Below are 20,213 nucleotides of genomic sequence, written 5' to 3'. Positions count from 1 at the left end.
TATTTTTATTCTGATTCATTCACTGAACATGAGTATTGCTAGCAACAGTGGCATTTACTGCCCATCCCTAATTTCCCTTGAGAAGTTGATGGTAAACTGCCTTTCTGAACTGCTGAAATCTTTGCAGTGAAGGTACTCCCCCAGTGCTGTTAAATAGTGAGTTTCAAGATTTTAACTATAATGATGAAGGAGTGGCGATATATTTCCAAGTCAGGATGATATGTAACTTAGAGGTAGTGGTGTTCCCTTGCGCCTGTTGTCCTTGTCCTCCTTGGTGGTAGAGGGGTTGGGAACTACTCTTGAAGAAGCCATAGTGAGTTGCTGCAGTGCATCTTGTAGATGGTACAACCATGAAGGTTAAGTGGAGTGAATATTTAAGGTGCTTGATGGGATACCAATCAAAGTGGTTGTTTTGTCCTGGATGGTGTCAAAATTCTTAAGAATTGTTAGAGCTGCATTCACCCAGACAATTGGAGAGTATTCAATCACACTTCTGACTTATGCCTTGTAAATGATGGACAGGCTTTGGGGAGTCAGAAGTGAGTCACTCGCTACAGAATACCCAGCCTTTGACCTGCTCTTGTAGCCACAGTATTTATATGGCTGGTCCAATTTAGTTTCTACTCAATGGTAACCCTCAGGCTGTTAATGACTGGGGCTTCTCCAGTGTCATTGAACGTCAAGGGAGGTGGTTATCTATCTTGTGGAGATGGTTATTGCCTGTCACTTGTGTGGCAAAAATGTTTCTTATCACTTATCATCCCAAGCCTGAATGTTGCTGAATTCTTACTGCATGTGGGCACAAACTGCTTCAGTATCTGAGGATTTGTGAATGGAACTGAACACTCTGCAATCATCCACTTTTGATCTTATCACGGGGGAAGGTGATTGATGATACAGGCTTGGGACACTGCCCTGGGAACTCCTGCAGTGATGTCCTAGGGTTGAGATGATTGGCCTTCAACGACCAGAACCATCTTCCCTTGTCAAAGCATGATTCCAACTGTGAGTCCCATCGACATCAGTTTTACTAGCATTCCTTTGTTGCCCACAGACAAATGCTGCCTTGATTTTGAGGGCAGTCACTCCCGCCTGACCACTGGCATTCAACTCTTTTTTTTCCATGTTTGGACCAAGGCTCTAATGACCCTTTTTGCTACTGCTCTCTTTACTACTTTTTCTTGCCTCATTAAGCACTGATGGAATATATCATTATTATTTGGTATTTTTTTAATAATTTATTGTGCTCGGTTGCACCATGGCTTGTCCAACTGGTCTTTTCCTGTTCGTCATGTTTGTGGGTTATGCCAGTGCACAACACCACAGGTTTGCCACACATGGCACAGCTACCTTGGAATGAGAGAAGCAAAGCTGGTTCTGAGCTTTTGCAAAGAGCTAGTGACAGACGGATCTCCTCCAGGAATACTGCAGACAAGAGCTACCCTCTGTATGGCATTCTTAGTTACTTCCAAAGCCACTGTGGTGTCCTGTATTTGTGTCCATCCAAGCTAGCACTGGGAATGTTTGTAGTTTAAGTCAGTTTACTTTACTCAGATGTGCCAAGAAGGTCACAGATGTATTATTCGGTAGGGGAACATTACCCCTCATACTGACCATTTTTCTCAGAGTCCAGAGGTTGTGGATTATACCTATGGTGTCATTTGGGCCACTGTGCCCAATGATATGCTCTGCACGAACCAAAGTGATTTTTATTTTCTCTAAATGCTTAATTGGTGTGTGAACACCAACACAGAATAATGTAACTATATATCTGTTTCTCTGGATATTATTAACAATTCATTTTAATGCTCTATTCTGTGCCACTGTAATGAGGAAGGATGATTTGAAGAATGGCTCCTAGGAGACCAAGGCTACCCTATGGGGTTAGAGATCATAACATCAGTGTCAATCATGAACAGAAGTGGAACCAGATATAACTAAACTCACGCTGTAACGAGAATGATCATCAAACATACTGTTGGGACCTTAAAGCAGCTGTCTGGCCTTGCTTGCCTTCAGGTACCTGTACTGTCATTTCTGCAGGGATGTTTGCTGACCCAGATATCACATGACCTTGAGAGCCAGCTGTCACATCTAAAATCAAGAGCTGGCTTGTTGTTATTACTAGACAGTACCTCAGCATAGCTATAATTTGTTTGAGAACATAATTTGGGCAGCTAAGAGGTCTCCGAAAGATTTCCCAGAAGGTTTAATATAGCCAACAGTGCAATACTGAACCCAAGGCCTCTACAGCAGCACAGTGAAGATTTATCAGATTCTGTCACTATGACTTGCCTATGAGTTGTGTCACCGAAGATTCTGCTGCAGATTGATTGTGTTGTTATGTGCTCCAGAATGGTCAACCATTCATGTATAACTTTGAGGACTCATAGTCTGCTGGAGACCTTACCATGTATTTTTATATGAAAACAACTGTGCAGATTCTGGTAACGAATCCTCCTCAGGTGGTGCAGTGTGTATTGCATGAACACAAGTGACTTGTAGACAATCTTGCTCAGACAGCAATCTTCATTTCTAAGCAGGTCTTGTTACATCTGAGTCTTTAGGTGTTGCACCTGTGGTAATGTGTCAAGCAACACTCGACATGGAGATGGTTAAAGGTCCAAACAAGGCAAAGGCTCTATTCTACCAGTATGCATATGGGGTTACAGTTCAGGAGAGACTGTTCAATGAACGAAGTTTGCTTTGCATATTTATACACTTTACAATTGTGCTTGTTGCTCGGGTATCCAGTCTGTCACATGACCACACAGTACGAGACAATGACAGTATCGATGCCTTATTAGAAGACTAGACTAATCTCTGGTTGAAATAAATGCTTCCTTTGTAAGACTAATCAAGCTCCTGTTGTGCCCACATTACAGTGACCATGTACAAAAACAAAAATACCTGGAAAAACTCAGCAAGTCTGGCAGCATCTGCGGAGAGGAACACAGTTAACGTTTCGAGTCTGAATGACCCTTCAACAGAACTATGTAAGAATAGAAGAGAGGTTCTATGTTCCTCTCTGCAGATGCTGCCAGACTTGCTGAGTTTTTCCAGGTATTTTTGTTTTTGTTTTGGATTTCCAGCATCCGCAGTTTTTTGTTTTTATATTACAGTGACCATGTCCCTTGTGAATGCAAACAGGTTCCCATTTGCAGCAATTATCTCTCAGTAACGATAAATGAGTCTCTGCTTTACATACGTTATCGTGCTTATGTCTTTTTATGTAACCCTTTGAATGCCTCAGCCTTGTGTCACCCTTACACTAAGCTCCCAGCCTGCTGTGTACCTATATACCCTTCTACATATCTGTTTAGTTGTTTAATTATTTTCTGTATTTATGTACCCCTACACACCAAAGGCTGAAACTGTGCTCGGCCTTCATGTAGCAGGTACCAGGCCTGGAGCAGGCAACTTGACTTACTCCTCCTCACATATGAACATACAAAATGGGAACAGAAGGAGGCCATTTGGCCCCTTGAGCCTACATGCACTGTGTTTCTTATTTCCCCCTCAATCCTGCTATCTGTACCCTCTTGAATGCACATAGCTGTACTGATTGGGAGATTAGAATAATATGGGATGGGGGTGTGTGTTGTTTGGTGTGAATTTGCTTGAGCACACTGGCACTGGCTGTATCTGTTCTCCCTCATTCTTACTGAAGCAAAAGAGCACAAAATATGAAAATGTTGATGCAGTTATATTCCAGTGTTACTGTTCAGTTTTTTTTTTATTCATTCACAACTGTGGGCTTTGCTGGTTGGGCCAGCATTTATTGCCCTTCTCTAGTTGCCCAGGAGAAGGTGATGGTGGTGAGCTGCCTTCTTGAACCGCTGCAGTCCATGTGGTGTGGGTACACCCACAGTGCTGTCAGAGAGGGAGTTCCAGGATTTTGACCCAGCGACAGTGAAGGAACAGCGATAAATTTCCAAGTCAGGATGGTGAGTGACTTGGAGGGGAACTTCTAGGTGGTGGTGTTTCCATCTTTCTGCTGCCCTTGTCCATCTAGATGGTAGTAGTTGTGGGTTTGGAAGGTGCTGTCTAAGGAGCCTTGGTGAATTCCTGTAGTGCATCTTGTAGTGGTACACACTGCTGCGACTGTGGAGGGAGTGAATGTTTGTGGATGTGGTGCCAATCAAGTGGACTGCTTTGGCCTCAATGGTGTCAAGCTTCTTGAGTGTTGTGGGAGCTGCATTAAGGCAAGTGGGGAGTATTCCACCACACTTCTGACTTGTGCCTTGTAAATGGTGTACAGTCTTTGGGGAGTCAGGAGATGGGTTACTCGTCGCACGATTCCTAGCCTCTGAGCTGCTCTTGTAGCCGCAGTATTTATATGGCTAGTCCAATTCAGTTTCTGGTCAATGGTAACCCCGAGGATGTTGATAGTGGGGGGGTTCAGTGATGGTAATGCATTGAACATGAAGGGGCGAAGGTTAGATTCTTTCTTGTTGGAGATGGTCATTGCCCGACACCTGTGTGGTGCGAATGTTACTTTGCCGCGTGTCAGCCCAAGCCTGGATATTGCCCAGATTTTGCTGCATTTGGACATAGGCTGCTTCAGTTTCCGACGAGTTGTGAATGGTGCTGAACATTGTGCAATCATCAGCAAACAACCCCACTTCTGACCTTATGATGGATGGAAGGCTATTGATGAAGCAGCTGGAGATGGTTGGGCCAAGGATACCACCCTGAGGAACTCCTGCAGGGATGTCTTGGAGCTGAGCTGACGGAACCCAACAACCACAACCATCTTCCTTTGTGCTGAGAATGACTCCAACCAGTGGAGAGTTTTCCCCTTGATTCCCATTGACCCCAGTTTTGCTAGGGCTCCTTGATGCCCCACTCTTTCAAATGCTGCCTTAATGTCAAGGGCAGTCACTCTTATCTCACCGCGGGAGTTCAGCTCTTTTGTCTATGTTTGAACCAAGGTTGTAATGAATTCAGGAGCTGAGTGGCCCTGGCAGAACCCAAACTGGGTGTCAATGAGCAGGTTAGTGCTAAGCAAGTGCCCCTTGTTAGCACGGTTGTGATGACACCTTCCATTACTTTACTGATGGTGGAGAGTAGACTGATGGGGTGGTAATTGGCCGGGTTGGATTTGTCCTACTTTTTGTGCACAGGACAAACCTGGGCAATTTTCCGCATAGCCAGGTAGATGCCAGTGTTGTAGCGGTACTGGAATAGCTTTGCTAGGGGTGCGGCAAGTTCTGGAGCACAAGTTTTCAGTACTATTTCCGGAATATTGCCAGGGCTCATAGCCTTTGCAGTATCCAGCGCCTTCAGCGCATTCTTGATATCGTGTGGAGTGAATCGAATTGGCTGAAGACTGGTATCTGTGATGCTGGGAACCTCCGGAGGAGGCTGAGATGGATCATCCATTTGGCATTTCCGGCTGAAGATTGTAGCAAATGCTTCAGCTTTATCTTTTGCACTGATGTGCTGGGCTCCTCCATTATTGCGGATGGGGATATTTCTGGATCCTCCTCCTCCAGTGAGTTATTTAATTGTCCACCACCATTCACAATTGAATGTGACAGGACTGCAGAGCTCAGATCTGATCCGTTGGTTGTGGGATCACTTGGCCCTGTCTACCACTTGCTGCTCATGCTGGTTAGCATGCAAGTAGTCCTGTGTTATAACTTGACCAGGTGGCTCTGGCAGAACCAAAAAATGGGCATCAGTGAGCAGGTTATATCACTACATGATATTCTTTGATACTTCTGTGTAGTGTATCAGTTATTTAGTTGATCATTACATGAACTAAATATTTTTGTATCAGTCAGGAGCTCTGAAAAATCTTTGGCTTCTTCCTGCGGTCCCCAGGTGTTATACTGGTCTATGATTTGGTCAGTTGTTTCGGTTTGCTGCTGTACTAGTAGATTAAAGGCCATCTTGTCCTGTTAATAAAAGAACACTACAGAGATATTGGAGGTTGTAGAGCTGAGGCAATGTCATACAGCTGCTCTTGTTAAGGAATGTTTTTCCAGGTTATAAATGGAAGGTACAGTTTTGTTTGAAATCTCATTAAGATTTATTGCTGTATGCACAGGTTGTCAGATGCACTTGCTAATTGTAATTATAACATATAGCAGTAGTCTTATTCAAACAAAGCATTTTTTATGCATTTTGAGCATACAGAAAAATGGTTGACATTAAAAGATTGTCTGGCCCATCCAGCCTGTTCCACACAACATCAACTTGTTCAACACTTCAGACCAATGATCTCTTTCCCTATCTTTACTCCTTTTTTCAATCCACTTTTTTTTGTTTTTAAATTTTAATTTCAATTTTTATTATTTATTTCATTTTTAAAATCCCTTTTCCCCAACCTCACCCTCCCCACCCCCCCCAACAGGGCCATCTGTCACTGGTTTCTATGTAGTGCTTTCACAGAGCGCTTACCCTTGTTCTGCTATTAACACGTTCTGCTCTTACCTTTATGCCACTCTCATTACTTTCTTTTATCTTTACCACTATTGTTAACAATCTCTTTGTCTTGTGTCCACAACATCTTTGTCAATCTCTCCTTAGCCCCCACCTATTCCTGACCTTTCTTGCTCTACTTGCTCCACCCCCTCTTAAACAGTATAAAACTATCACGTTTCTACTTCTCTTTAGCTCTGAATAAGAGTCATACGGACTCAAAACGTTAATTCTGTTTCTTTTTCCAAATTTGCTGCCAGACCTGCTGAGTTTTTCCAGCATTTTTTGTTTTTATTGTGGATTGCCAGCATCCACAGTATTTTGCTTTCATCCTAGTACTTGGTGGGTATTCACAATAAGTTTTAATCTCCAGGTAATCTTGATACTTATTAACTGATTTGCCATGTTTTTATACTATGGCTTTATGTAAATTATTACTGCTGTATAAAATAGGATTTCCTTGAAGTAGAAACTAAGTCCGCAGGGTTTGAACGTTTAATATTCTCCATTCTGTTATTAAAATTCTGATAAGTAATTTAACTACACTGGTCAAGTCGTCAGGAAGGATGTTGAAGCAAACCACTGTGATTTGTTGAAGTTGAAGCATCAAACTGTTATTTTAGGACATAAGGAGGGAAGTCTTTGCCTGATATATAGTTTACGGAGCAAAACCTATAGAACTAATTTATAACACTTAATGGACTTATTTTCTTTTCTCCAGTGAAAATTGAATAAAGATTATTTTGGTCAAAGGGTATGTATAGGCATAAAACAAGGCAACAATCAGCGTTTCCTTTATTCAGTCCAAGAAAATAAGTTATAAATTATTCTTATATCTACGTTTCAGAAAATGAAGACATACACATTCTACTGCCATTGGATAACTCTTGAAAGAATAATTGTAAATCTACTGCCATTGGATAACTCTTGAAAGAATAATTGTAAACTGAAGAGATGTTTGTGTCTTTGCTACTGATGAAAATAGTATTAAAAATTTCAGAAAGTTATCCATTCATTATTTCCATTTAGTCAGCCTATTAAAAAATCTTGCGCTTTACACAGTTGAGTACAAAAATTTCACAAGCTGAAGCTAATTTGCTATTAATTCATAGCTATATATGATTTTTTTTTAAAAAGTGATGTTTAGATATGCTGCAGTTTTGTGTGGACGCTAAAATATCAGTTTGGTGCTTTCTTTTATGTTTTTTTTAATTCATTCATCGAATGTGAGTGTCCCTGGCTAGGCCAGCATTTATTGCCCTTGAGAAGGTGGTGGTGAGTGGCCTTCTTGAACCATTGCAATCCCTGTGTGTCGGCACACCCACAGTGTTCTTAGGGAAGGAGTTCCAGGATATTGACCTAGCGACAGTGAAGAAATGGCAAGTGGCTTCCAGGTGGTGATGTTCCCAGGTATCTGTTGCCCTTGCCCTTCCAGATGGTAGCGGTTGTGAATTTGGAAGGTGCTGCCTAAGGAGCCTTGATGAGTTCCTGCAGTGCATCTTGTAGATGGTACACACTGCTGCCACTCTTCGTCAGTGGTGAAGGGAGTGAATGTTTGTGCAAGGGGTGCCAATCAAGTGGGCTGCTTTGTCCTGGATGGTGTCAAGCTTCTTGAGTGTTGTTCGAGCTGTACTCATCCAGGCAAGTGGAGAGTATTCGATCATACTCCAAACTTGTGCCTTGTAGATGGTGGACAGGCTTTGGGGAGTCAGGAGGTAAGTTACTCACTTCAGGATTCCTAGACTCTGACCTGCTCTTGCAGCCACAGTATTTATATGGCTTGTCCATGGCAGTTTCTAGTCAATGGTGTCCCTAGGATGTTGATAGTGGGCGTTTCAGCAATGGTAATGGCATCGAATGTCAAGCTCTCAGTAAGCTTTGCCAGAGGTAAATATTGAATAGAAAATTTCTTGGCATCAACATATTGCATAGAAGTTTGTTCTTTATTTGGAAGATTAAGCAAACCAGGGAGAGACTTGAGCCAGGCCTTAGTAGTCAAACCTTTGAGGTAATTGAGCGATTCTGTCCTGTTTGAAATATTCTTTAGAATAGTACTGCCATGCTTACAGGAGTTCAGATTTAATTTCTTCATGGAAAGTATTTTGGGATCAAGCTGTATTTGCATGGTATTATACAGAACTTACAGGTCATTCAACCCAGCTGGTCTGTGCTAGTGGCTATGTTTCACTTGAATCTCCCCCTCCTAATTCAGCTACTTCACTTACCCCACTTCATCTAATTCCATCTGCATATTCTTTGATTTATTTCACTGTCATGCACTTATCCAGCTTTTCCTTATAGGCATCTATTCATTTCACCTCTATTGTTTTATTCTGTAATAAGTTCTATGTTCTAACCATTCTCTGGATAATGTTTTTATTGGCATGTCTATTGGCAAATCATTAAGGTGGAGGAGGTCTGTGGTGCAGTTCTTTCCCTTCTAAGGGTGGGGCAAAAGGATGTAAGTTTTAATCAAGAGACTGAAGGGTAGACTAAAATAAAGGTCATCAGTTTTTACATTTAGAAACAGTCTAGCAATAAAGGTAATGAGAAAAAACAACAAGCTGCAAAAGGGACAGGGTGTGTGATTTATTACTGTTTGCTATTTTTCACTATCTAAAGTGAAATTTAGTGAAGTGGAATCTGCTGTTACTCTGTACATTCATTATTTGCTGTCTGTGAAACAGCTAAAAAAATTTTAACTAGCAAGATTTTATGAAGTGGTTCTCAGTCTAGGACAATGGTTCCCAAACTTTAAAATCCCACAAACCCCTTTCATGAAAATGCCAAACCTTGTGAACCCCCTCCTAAAAATAAATATTTACTCTCTTACACAAGTATCAATTATAAAAGCAGTGATCTTGGAAATATGAAATTTGTTTTTCTTATGACACTTTTATTAGACACTTTATTATTGCATTATTATTTATCATTACATTATTCATTTTATTACATTATGAAAACAGCAACACTCTTCCAAGATTTTACTTTTGTAACTTGTATCACTTATGGGGCATAAAACATAAAAAATAAAATATAGCACACTGAGAGCGCTAGGAAATGAACAAACTGGTAAATGAGAACATTCACTCACGCCTCACCACAGCAAACCATCACACTACTGAGAGTGACTGAAGGACTGACTGCTGCTGCACAGGCTACAATGACCTTGGCACCAGTCCTCAGGATGTCCAAATAGTTGACTGTTATTGAATGTATTCACTCATTTGGTGGGCATCAAACTGACAGCTGTTGCTGAATAACACAAATAAAAACTAAGTAGCTTAGTTGTACTGCTGTTGCTTTTATTAGGCTTGTGTTTCTGTAATTACATTGAATTAATTATTTATTTACACATATGTCAAACTAATTGTGTCCGCAATGTCCCCCAATTCCTTCATACTTCATGAAAAAGGTGCTAATTGTCATTTTCCCATTAATTTGGAATTTTGGCATGCAAACACTTCTGCTTCTGCCATGACGGAATTTTTCCCAAGAATCCCCAAAACGTTTTGGCGTTCACGAACCACAGTTGGGGAACCACTGGTCTAGGGTAATGTTGGTTTATGCTAGTTTCAATTCAAAATGCATGGTTTTGCCAGTTTGCTTTAGATTTTGTATTTTGTGATGGAATTCGCTTCCATTTATCAAATAAACATGGTACAAGATTTAGATTATCCAAATCTGAACCCTGAAATTAACAAACAACCATCTGTCCTGGAGATGGTGTAGTTGGCATTAGTTTACCATTAAAGTACGATTTTTCATAAAAACATTTTATTATCTTTTTCTGGGAGGGTGAACAAGTTGAAATTTGGGTGCCATGAAGTGAATCTGTCTACTTGACGAACATTTTTTGACTAAGTTGTAAATATTGTCCTTTTGCTAAATTAAGTGCAGTATCCATAGAGCTCTGGATTATGAAAGTACTGATTATATGACAAAACGACTTTTTTCTCTCTCTGAAAGGTTGAAGATTAATTTGTGGAAATAATATAATCTTCCTTGTATTTTCTGTAAGTTTTTAAATTAAGAGATGCTTGTGAGAATTCAGTGAACAGCAATGTTGTGATTGCGGAAATGCCACAGTAAGTATTAAAAATTTACATATAGAAGTAGCATAACATTTATTTTTGATCAAATTCAGAAGAGTAACATTTGACTTTTCAGTTCAATATCTGGCTACTGGACTGTGAACAATATTTTAAAATTGAACTTTTTTCATTTGTGCCTAAGTGTAAAAATTACTATCTTTGAAAAAATGAAAGCAGCTAAAATTCAAGTCATCCTTTACTGACTTTGGAGTGAATGGCCCTCAATGATCCTATTTAGACACAGTACTTTGTTTTAAAAGTAGTTCAGCAGTGATTTCCCATGTAGTTCAAGACTCATCAGTAAATGGATTGCAGCATTGAAATGGTAATTAATGTTTAAGAGAAGCCATGTTTGAAATGATACAGTAATTACTGTGCAAATATTTAAATGAGGGCCAATGATCCTGATATTTAAATAAGGTAGAAACCCCACAAGGTCATTTGTGACACACACCCAAGTACTTTGTTTTTATTTATGTAAGAAACCTCATTTATAAACCATGGAATAGATTTAGGAGCAGAGTGAAAAATAAGCTATATTCTTGTTTAGCCAGAGTACACCATGATCACTGATTATATATATCACCTCTTAACCTTGTTTCTTGCCTCTTTTCTAACTCATTCCCAGTGAAAGGCACTATAGTGACAATTGGCCCTGTTGGAAACTGACTACATTTATTCATATAAGCCCTAGGATTTCAATCTCATGATCATCTGTTTGGTCTCCAGGCATTGAACAGATTAAGCTATGAGAACACCTTTGCTTAAGCAAACATTTGTCACTCTTAAATGTTCACTGTGAAAAATGCAATTACACAGGTGCTACCTTTTACTATGAAGTTAAAGGACTGGGGACAAAAATAGTAGAAGAAACCTTAATCAAAAATAAAACTGAAAATCCTCAGTGAAGTTACCACAGCAGCAGAACATGGATAAAGCTCAGGCATCTAAGAATTTTGTGCATAACCTAAGGATGCATAAGTTTGGATCATCAGTGTGGAATTTAAGTATTAATACGTTTGTTAACTGTATTAGAGAGTGGGTACTATAACTGTATCCAAGCCTTTCCAGATCAATACTCTGTTATCTCATTTTTATATGGTTGCATTTTCTTGCACATGCCCAGATCACTGCTGGAAATTTGGGGCTTTACCTGTAAATATTAGCAAATTCAATTTCTCCATTTGCTATCCCATCCAATTACACGTTTTTAGACTGACTTGTAGGTATAATATTTTTACTTTATTACTATTTGTAGTTACTGAAGTAGAGTTTCCACTTTGGGTGCAATCAGCAGTCTGGGTGCAACTTGTGCTTGACATTGTACTGGTTTTCTGAAGTGAAGGTCTGGTTCAAGTTTCTACTCATACATGCTTCCATAACAATATAAATAAATCCCATGAGCCAGCAGCTTTGGGCTGTTGTAATAGAATGTAATTTTTATTTCTTCGCATTTTAAATAATTCTTGATGTATTTAAGGGTGGTCACCTGATGCAGTTTTACTAATAGAGTTAAACATTGGTTTAACTTAAATAAAAATAACTAAAAATAAACATTTTTAATAAGTGTCTAGTCTGCTGCCTGTGAGTAACCTGATTTTAAATCACTGAAAATTGCTTTTAAAAAATTATGCTCAACAATGTACTAATTTCATTGCTGTACAGTGGACAGTTTCTTGGTAAATTAAATACGTTTTCATGTTCAAAAACTTTTAAGACATGCCCGCTAATGCCTTTGTAGCAACCCAAATCTCTCTTCCAAATTCTGTGCCACTTTTTGAGCTTGGGAAGGAACAGCAAGCTTAATTTGAGGAGTCCCCTTAAATGGATAGAATTAGTAGGCAATCTCCGTGATGATTAATTTGATCTGGGAGTGAGGCTAGATTTGTGGGCAGGGCTGGTTCCAGTGCAGTGCTTTTTGTAACAGTTTAAGGTTTATGGAAACTTGAATTGCCATGCTGGATCTTGTCGCCCTTTAACACTGCACTTTCCAGGAATCCTGCTTATTATTTTCCTTCTGCCAGGGTATTTTGAATGAACTGCAGTTTATGGAAGGTCCTATTTTTTTTTTGTTTATGCTACTGAGCCAATGTTGGGCTGTAGGAATATTCTAAGCTTGTGTCTGTTAGTACCCAAGTTCAAATTGTCTCTCCCTTCTTTTGCACGTGGGAATGACTAAATTATATTTACCTAGCCCTCTGTCTGTCTTCTATATTATTCTCAGTTCCATCTTGTTAAATCATCTATGAAGAAAGTAATTTCTAGCAGTAAAGCTAGGCCAACATAGTTGCTTTCATGAATCACTTCCCTAATGATTGAATTTTGAAATTAGATTTATGCATAATGTGTAGTCAATTTTTAAGCTTACATAGCTAGCTATTAATTCTGTACTGTCTATATAATTCTTCATCAGTAGGTTTTCTGTGTCTTTCCATCTGCTACAAAATATATGGTTTGAGCACTTGAAGGTTCTTATTATGTCTGTAATTTCAGTTATTTATTCTTGGTAAAATTCAATGGTGCAAACTTCATCCCACTCTCTGTAACTCTGTCCTGTAACATCTCTGACTTGTAACTTCTCTTAGATGCCTTCCCCTCTTTAAAAACCTTCTCACTCGTGGTGATTTCTTGTTACACCACTTCTGCTGCTTTGCCTCTTCGCTTTGCCTCCTCCTAGCAGCTTTAGGATAGTTACAATGTTACAGGCATTGTATACATGTGTGTCAAGTACTACAGGTGTCCAAGATAAGTTACAAAAATAAAATGACGTAGATGCTGGAAACCTGAAATCAAAAACAGAAAATGCTGGAAATGCTTAGCAGGTCTGGCAACATCTATGGACAGAGAAACCGAGTTAATATTTGAGGTCAATGACTTTTCATTTAGAATTCCTATCAAGAGCAGTTCCGTTTTTCACAGAGCAGTGCTCTTGGAAGCTTAAATGTACAAGGGTTTATCATGATTGAGTTGTGCCGCATAACTCAACCAGACATGCAGGCAAAACCCATCAGAATCAAGCTCATAACTGCTCTTTTATGTTTGGGGAACATTTCAGACCATCGTTAGAGACATTAGCAACGTTAGCTGTCTACTGGTTAGTGAAGCAGGTAACTAATGCTGCCTTTGTAAGAGAATATCATAGACATTCATGGTAAAGTTTGAAAATTGTTTACCTTAGTCGCGTCTTCTAAATGTTAAAAATTAATGTCTGTCTCTTATTGTAAGCCTTTAAATGAGGGAGCTTTCAATCACAGGTTTGATGAATTTATTTAACAGGCTTTCGTGTTACAGTGAGATTTTGTTTTTCAGTGTTTTCCTTTCATAATTTATGATTTTTGGAGAGATGGCTTCTATTACTTTCAAATTGTGTGGCTGTATGAGGGATTGGACAAATGTTAAATTTTATTTTGTATGTAGAGGGATTTTTAAAGCAGTTTTAAGAACCCACAATTTTCTTTCATAATTTTTGTGATCCCCATGTATCTAATTAATTTTTTAAAATTTAGATTCTTTGCTGTTGCTCGGCTCGGCCCCACGTTAATGTGCCCATCCACATGATGCCTATGCAGCTGACAGTGAAATGGTCTTTTTTTCTTTTTGGTTCAGCTTCAGTTCCTAAGACCCCCTTTGGCAAACTCTTTCCAGTAGGGGAAAGAGATGAAGTTCAAAGTGTGGTTTCCTACTCTCCTGCTTTGGGAGAGAGTTTACTGGAATTGGCAAAAGGTCTCTAAAGCGCTGCTGTGGGCAACACAGGAGAAGTGACCCTTGTATGTGTCAGTTGCGCAGGTGCAATGTCCTGGCTTCCATGGCTTGTAACCAAACGGTGTTGTCTGAGCCCAGCTGTCTCCCAGCTATTTGGATCTACTCCTCTACCGGTTGTGAGGATGGAATCATTTGGGCCAACGAATACCACCTGGCAACTCTGAGAAAGCAACTGGTTGAGTGAGAGAGAAAAACGCTCTGAGAGAGGGAGAAACATAGACTGAGGTGGGGAGAGACAAACCCACCCTGAAGTGGTGATTGGAGTTGTAGGGAGAGTTCATGCTATCCTGTGATGTGGGCTGTTGTTAAACAGACCGTATTTTGAGATTACCAATGGAGCCACAGTGCTTGTCACTGTGTCACTTTCTCGATGGCAGTTTAAATCAGGTGCCAAGTCAAAGGGATTTCCAAGCATCCAGCAGCAGTGATGTCAGCAAGCTGGGTAAGCTGCCCATCACGTTTAAGTATTCACACACAGCAAACCAGGCAGTTAAAAGCAGTGAATACCCTTCACTCTTTTAATTCAAATTTTTAGATAATTACACAAATAATCATGATTAAATTAAGACCAAAGCAAAAATATCATAAAGAAGCATGAAAAAAAATCTTAACAATGTGTTTATTGCAACAGACAAACTTGACATTCCACAAATGTAAAATTAGTATTTCAGGGCTAGCAAGTGTGTTTAGCTATAATTACAAGCTTAATTCACTGTTAAGAACCCACTTACACCTCATTCAGCAGTGTGTAACTTTATCAAGGCCTTTATAGTGACACTAAGTATATAAGTAGAAGTTTATATCAATTCGCTGTTCAGGGATTAAAATCTAGGGGAACCTCAACAGTACACCATCCAAAGAAATATAGAATTGTTGATGGCAACTTTTGGATTTCTGCATTATTCTGTGGATGTGTGGATTCCTGAGTTTGCTGTTGATTTCAGCAGAGTACTGACGATGAATGCTGGCAGTTTTGCCATCGTTACCACTGGAAAAGCAATGCAATATCATGAGATTATGGCAGGCAGCAAAAAGCAGGAGCATGCAGGTCAATCTTGTCCCTTTTCTCCAAGTCTGTTTCATTAACATCTTGTCTGAGCATCTTGGAACAAGCTTTCAGTGATAGAAACTCCCATGGCATTGGAATGAGCGTAATTAATCAGATGGTGGATAAGGAATGGTAACAGTGCTGAGCTATTGGGAATACCAGAAAATAGGATAAACACCTACAGCCTGAGGTGTGAACATGCTCAGTGAACCATAGAGAATGACCAGTTATAATGATAGCCAATCATTAGAACTTTTTTTAATTACATTATTCAGCAACATTGAAATCATAAGAGTTTATAAATACATACACTAGCAGGACAAATGATTATACTTAGTTTTTTCTTCTTCTCTCCACAAAGACACAGATGGTCCGAGTAATCCCTGCGAGATGGTTGAACCTTCAAGAGTACCAGAGCAAAAAAATCATGGCGGATCATGGGGTCACAGTCCAGAGATTCTTTGTTGCTGACAACTCACAAGATGCCCTTGAGGCTGCTAAGAGACTGAGTAAGTTGAGTAGTATCAGCAGCGTTTTGAAAGAAGAACTGCTACAAAACAAATAGTTGATCGCAGATAACCTTTCCGATTAACACTTTATAGCTTCAGTAACCTTGATCTATACACGAAGAACTAGTGAGTTAATGGCCAAAATTTGGCTGTGAAAATAACGATAAGATTAACATTGCTCACCATTATTTATGCAGAAATCAGACAGGAACTTCCAGTCAGCAAAGGTACAGAATTAAATGTGCAATATGGAAACTGTTGTTCAAAAGGCCACACTTTTCAGGAACTCCTGCAGTGATATTGTGGGACTGAGATGATTAACCTCCAAAAACAGCAACCTTTGTGCTAGGTATGACTCCAACTATTGGACAGTTTTCCCCTTATTTTCATTGACCCAAGTTTGCTAGAAGTCCTTGATGCCATACTTATCAAATGATGCTTTGATGTCAAGGGTTGTCAATCTCACCTCGCTTCTTGAGTTTAGTCTTTTGTCTATGTTTGGACCAAAGATGTAATGAGGTCAGGAACTGAGTGGCTCTGGCGGAAGTTAAACTGAACATTAGTGAGCAGCTTATTGCTGAGTAAGTGCCGCTTGATAGCACTGTGAACGACACCTTTCATAATTTTGCTGATGACTGAGAGTAGACTGATGGGGCAGTAATTTGCTGGTTTGCATTTGTCCTGCTTTTTGTGAACAAGACATACCAGGGCAATTTTTCACGTTACCGGGTAAATGTCAGTGTTGTAGCTGTACTGGAACAGCTTGGCTAGGGATGCAGCTAGTTCTGGAACACAAGTCTTCACCACTAATGAGAGAATGTTGTCAGGGCCCATGGCCTTTACAGTATTCAGTGCTTTCAGCCGTTTCTTGATATCACATGGCGTGAATTGAATTTGCTGAAGACTGGCGTCAGTGATACTGGGTATCTCAGCAAACTGAGTAAGCCTCCGTAAGCTTCCAGAAAATGGCATCTTGGCATCTGACTCCCCATTCAAATGTATTGACTGGTCTGAAGTTCCTGTACTGATGTCATAGATAAGGACTAAGTGCATCACAAAAAGTTAGGACATGCTCGTTCCAGTTTAAGTACCCTTTTAATGCCATGAAATGTCTTAATTCCTGCCTCCCTGACAATGAAAATTAACTTCTTCAAGTATGGAGCCCATTCTATCACATCTTAATCACTGTTGTGGGATATAAAAAAAAAACTTTATCTTTCTGTTTCTTTTGTTTTTTTCTCTCTTAATCCAATTATTACTTCTCATAGAGTCATAGTGTCATAACGGCACAGAAGGAGGTCATGCTCTCTTCTTTTGCTTTCTATATCTGATTGAATTCATTGACCAGGATTTTCTGCTCGGCGATTTGGGGGCGGGGCCCACTCGCCGAGGGGAAAGTGACACAGGATGATGTCGGGAGCAATCCCCGACTTCATCCCGAGCTATTTAAATCTTAAGGAAGGCGGGCGGACAGCGAAATCAGCTGTCTGCCAACTGACCTGTCAATGGCCAATTAAGGCCATTGACAGGCTCATTAAGATAGTTAAATTCCCTGCCTGGCCAACCTTAAGGCTAGCGGGCAGGCCAGGAGTCCCAGCGGCCTGTAGATTATTAATGAAACTTCATCCACTGGCAGGATGAAGTTTCATGACCGTTTTGTAAAAATTTAATACATTTTATGAGTTTATTATCAACATGTTCCATTTCTTGTGACATTGTCACATGAGGGGGACATGTTAATAATTTTAAAATGTCTCTATTTTTTGACTTTACTTATCTTTCACTAAACTCCCTGAGACAGGACTTTGCTCAGGGAGCAGTGTGCTCTTTCACGTGCATGCGCGAAAGAACACACTTTGACAGTTGGGGATTCTCTCCTCCCCCAGAACAGGAAGCGCATAGTGCTTTCTTTCGGGCAAGCTGCTGAGCAGGCCTTAATTGGCCCGCCCACTCAAAATGACAGCTGGCCCTGTTTTGGTGGCAGTGTTTGGCTGACCGCCCGCCACCAAGCCGGTGGGGCCCGCCCGCCAGCCAAGGGCTAAATTCTGCCCTATACCTGAGAGTGGATGAAAATTTTGAAATTTTCTTCTTTATTCCAAAATCTAACTAATTTATATATATCAAAAAAATGTTGATCCCAGCACTGACCATTGGGGAACACCACTGTCGACCATTCTTGAGTCTGAGAAGCAACCATTTACCATGAGTCACTATTTTCTGTCCTGAAGCCATTTTGTTTTTATCCAAGCTGACACTCGCCCTCCTATCCTATAAGCCTCAATTTTATTAAACAACCTTTTATGTGGCACCTTCTCAAATTCCATGTGGACACCTATTGCATCCCCTTCATCAACCTTCTCTGTCATTTCATCAAAAAATTTCAATTAGACTTGTCAAACATGATCTGACTTTAACAAATCTGTGTTTACTCTCCTTAATTAATTTAAACCTCTGAAACCTCTCCAAGTGCCTATTAATATTTTCCTGAATATTATTTTGAAAATGATACCCACCACTTGTGTTAAACTGACTAGCTTGTTGTTATGAGGACGGAATGTTCCAACACTCTTTCTTGAATAAGAATGTCACATTTGCCACTTTCCAATCCTCTGGTACCTCTCTTGTATTTAGGGAAGATTGGAAAATTATGGCAAACCCTTCCTCTATCTCCATTGCCACTACCCTTAGTAACTTGGGATTAAGCTACCTAGATCAGGTAATGCATCTACTCTCTGCATAGCCAGCCTTTCTAGTACATCCTGCCTATCAATTTTCATCTCTGACTCCGCTCCTACTGATATTTTGTCAGCATCCTCTTCCTTAGTAAACACCAATACATAGTATGCTTCAAATAACTGTAAGAGCAGATTGTTAAAATGATTTAAAGTATAAATGCAGAGTTATTGGTCCTTCAGTGTTGCTACTGGACATGATGGGATACATATCGAGCAACTGGTTTTGAACCTTCAGTGCTTTTGTAGATGCAGCATGTCTGCAGTGCTGAAACACTGGAGGTGTTTGATGTGCACTGAACCTTCAGGATATTTTAAAATTTTAAATATTCATGCATGCTTTTTAAAGATTCTGATTTTATGGTTGTTTTCATTCTTGTTTCGCAATGTAGGAGATAGATGGGAAAGTTTATTCTCTGCTGTTTCTTCTTTGTCCTGATTGGTTGCCATCCTGTTTTTAGGATGGTAGCTGCACTTTTTTTATTCATTAGTGGATTGTGAGCATCACTGACAAGGCCAACATTTATTGCCTATCCCTAACTGCCCTTGAAGATGCTGGTGAGCCACTGCCTTGAATTGCTGCAGTCTGTGTGGTGAAGGTGCTCCCACAGTGCTGTTAGAGAGGAAGTCCCAGGATTTTCCCCCACTGGCTATGAAGGAATAGCGATATGTTTCTAAGTCAGGATAGTGTGACTTGGAGGGGAGCTTGAGGTGGTGTTGTTCCCATTGCAGAAGTTGCCAATTTGGAAGATGTTGCAGTACATTTTGTTGATGGTACACATTATAGGTATGATGTTGTGGTGGGAGTGAATGTTTAAGGATATGAGTGAGGCGCAAGTCAAGTGGCTGTTTTATACTGGATGGTATCGAGCTTCTTGAGACGTGTTGTTGCTACACTTATCTAAGCAGGTGAAGAATGCTCCACCACACATCCTGACTCATGCCTTGTAGATGGTGGAAAGGCTTTGGGGAGTCAGGAGGTGAGTCATTGCTGAAGGATTCCCAGTCTCTATTCTGCTCTTGTAGCCACTGTATTTATGTGGCTGGTCAATGTTGACCCCTCCAGTGATGACCAATGATGGTCAGGGGGTGCAATGATGGTATTGCCATTGAATATCAAGGGGAGGTGGTTGGACTCTAGCTTACTGGAGATGTTCATCGCCTGTTAATTGTACGGTGAAAATGTTACATGCCACTTATCAGCCAAGCCTTAATGTATTCCAGGTTTTTTCCTGCATGTGGGCACATCTGAGGAGTTGTGAATGAAACTGAACACTACCAGCAGCTAATGTCCCCATGTCTTACTTTTTGATGGATAGAGGATCTTGATGAAACACCTGAAAATTCTTGGGCCTAAAATGCTGCCATGAGGAACTCCTGCAGTGATGTCCTGGGACTGAGATGATTGGCCTCGAACAGCAGCAACCATCCTCCTTTGTTCTAGGCATAAATCCAGCCAATAGAACATTTTCCCTCTGATTCCCATTGCCTTCAATTTTGCTAGGGTTCTTCGATGCCAAGGGTAGTCACTTTCACCTCACCTCTGGAATTAGGCTTTTGGACTAAGGCTATAATGAAGCACTAACAGCACAGGGTTAAATTCAGAGTGAAGCTCCCTCTATGCTGTCCCATTAAAACA

General features: G+C 40.2%; 1 protein-coding gene across 4 annotated transcripts in view; it reads left to right on the top strand.

Moving 5' to 3' along the window:
* The window catches only part of suclg2 (succinate-CoA ligase GDP-forming subunit beta), a 416,386-nt gene that overhangs the window by 135,564 nt on the left and 260,609 nt on the right, over positions 1-20,213 (top strand). For all 4 annotated transcript variants that reach the window (XR_005943576.1, XM_041192068.1, XM_041192066.1 and 1 more), the window contains one exon: positions 15,695-15,842. Coding sequence is in view for 3 of the 4 variants with exons in the window: in XM_041192068.1 (XP_041048002.1) it covers positions 15,695-15,842 (148 nt within the window). In the remaining variant the exon portion in view is untranslated. The remainder of the gene's footprint in view (positions 1-15,694; positions 15,843-20,213) is intronic.

The sequence above is a fragment of the Carcharodon carcharias genome, chromosome 7 (genome assembly GCF_017639515.1).
Source record: "Carcharodon carcharias isolate sCarCar2 chromosome 7, sCarCar2.pri, whole genome shotgun sequence".
Taxonomy (NCBI): domain Eukaryota; kingdom Metazoa; phylum Chordata; class Chondrichthyes; order Lamniformes; family Lamnidae; genus Carcharodon; species Carcharodon carcharias.
This window is presented reverse-complemented; position numbering and strand designations above follow the sequence as displayed.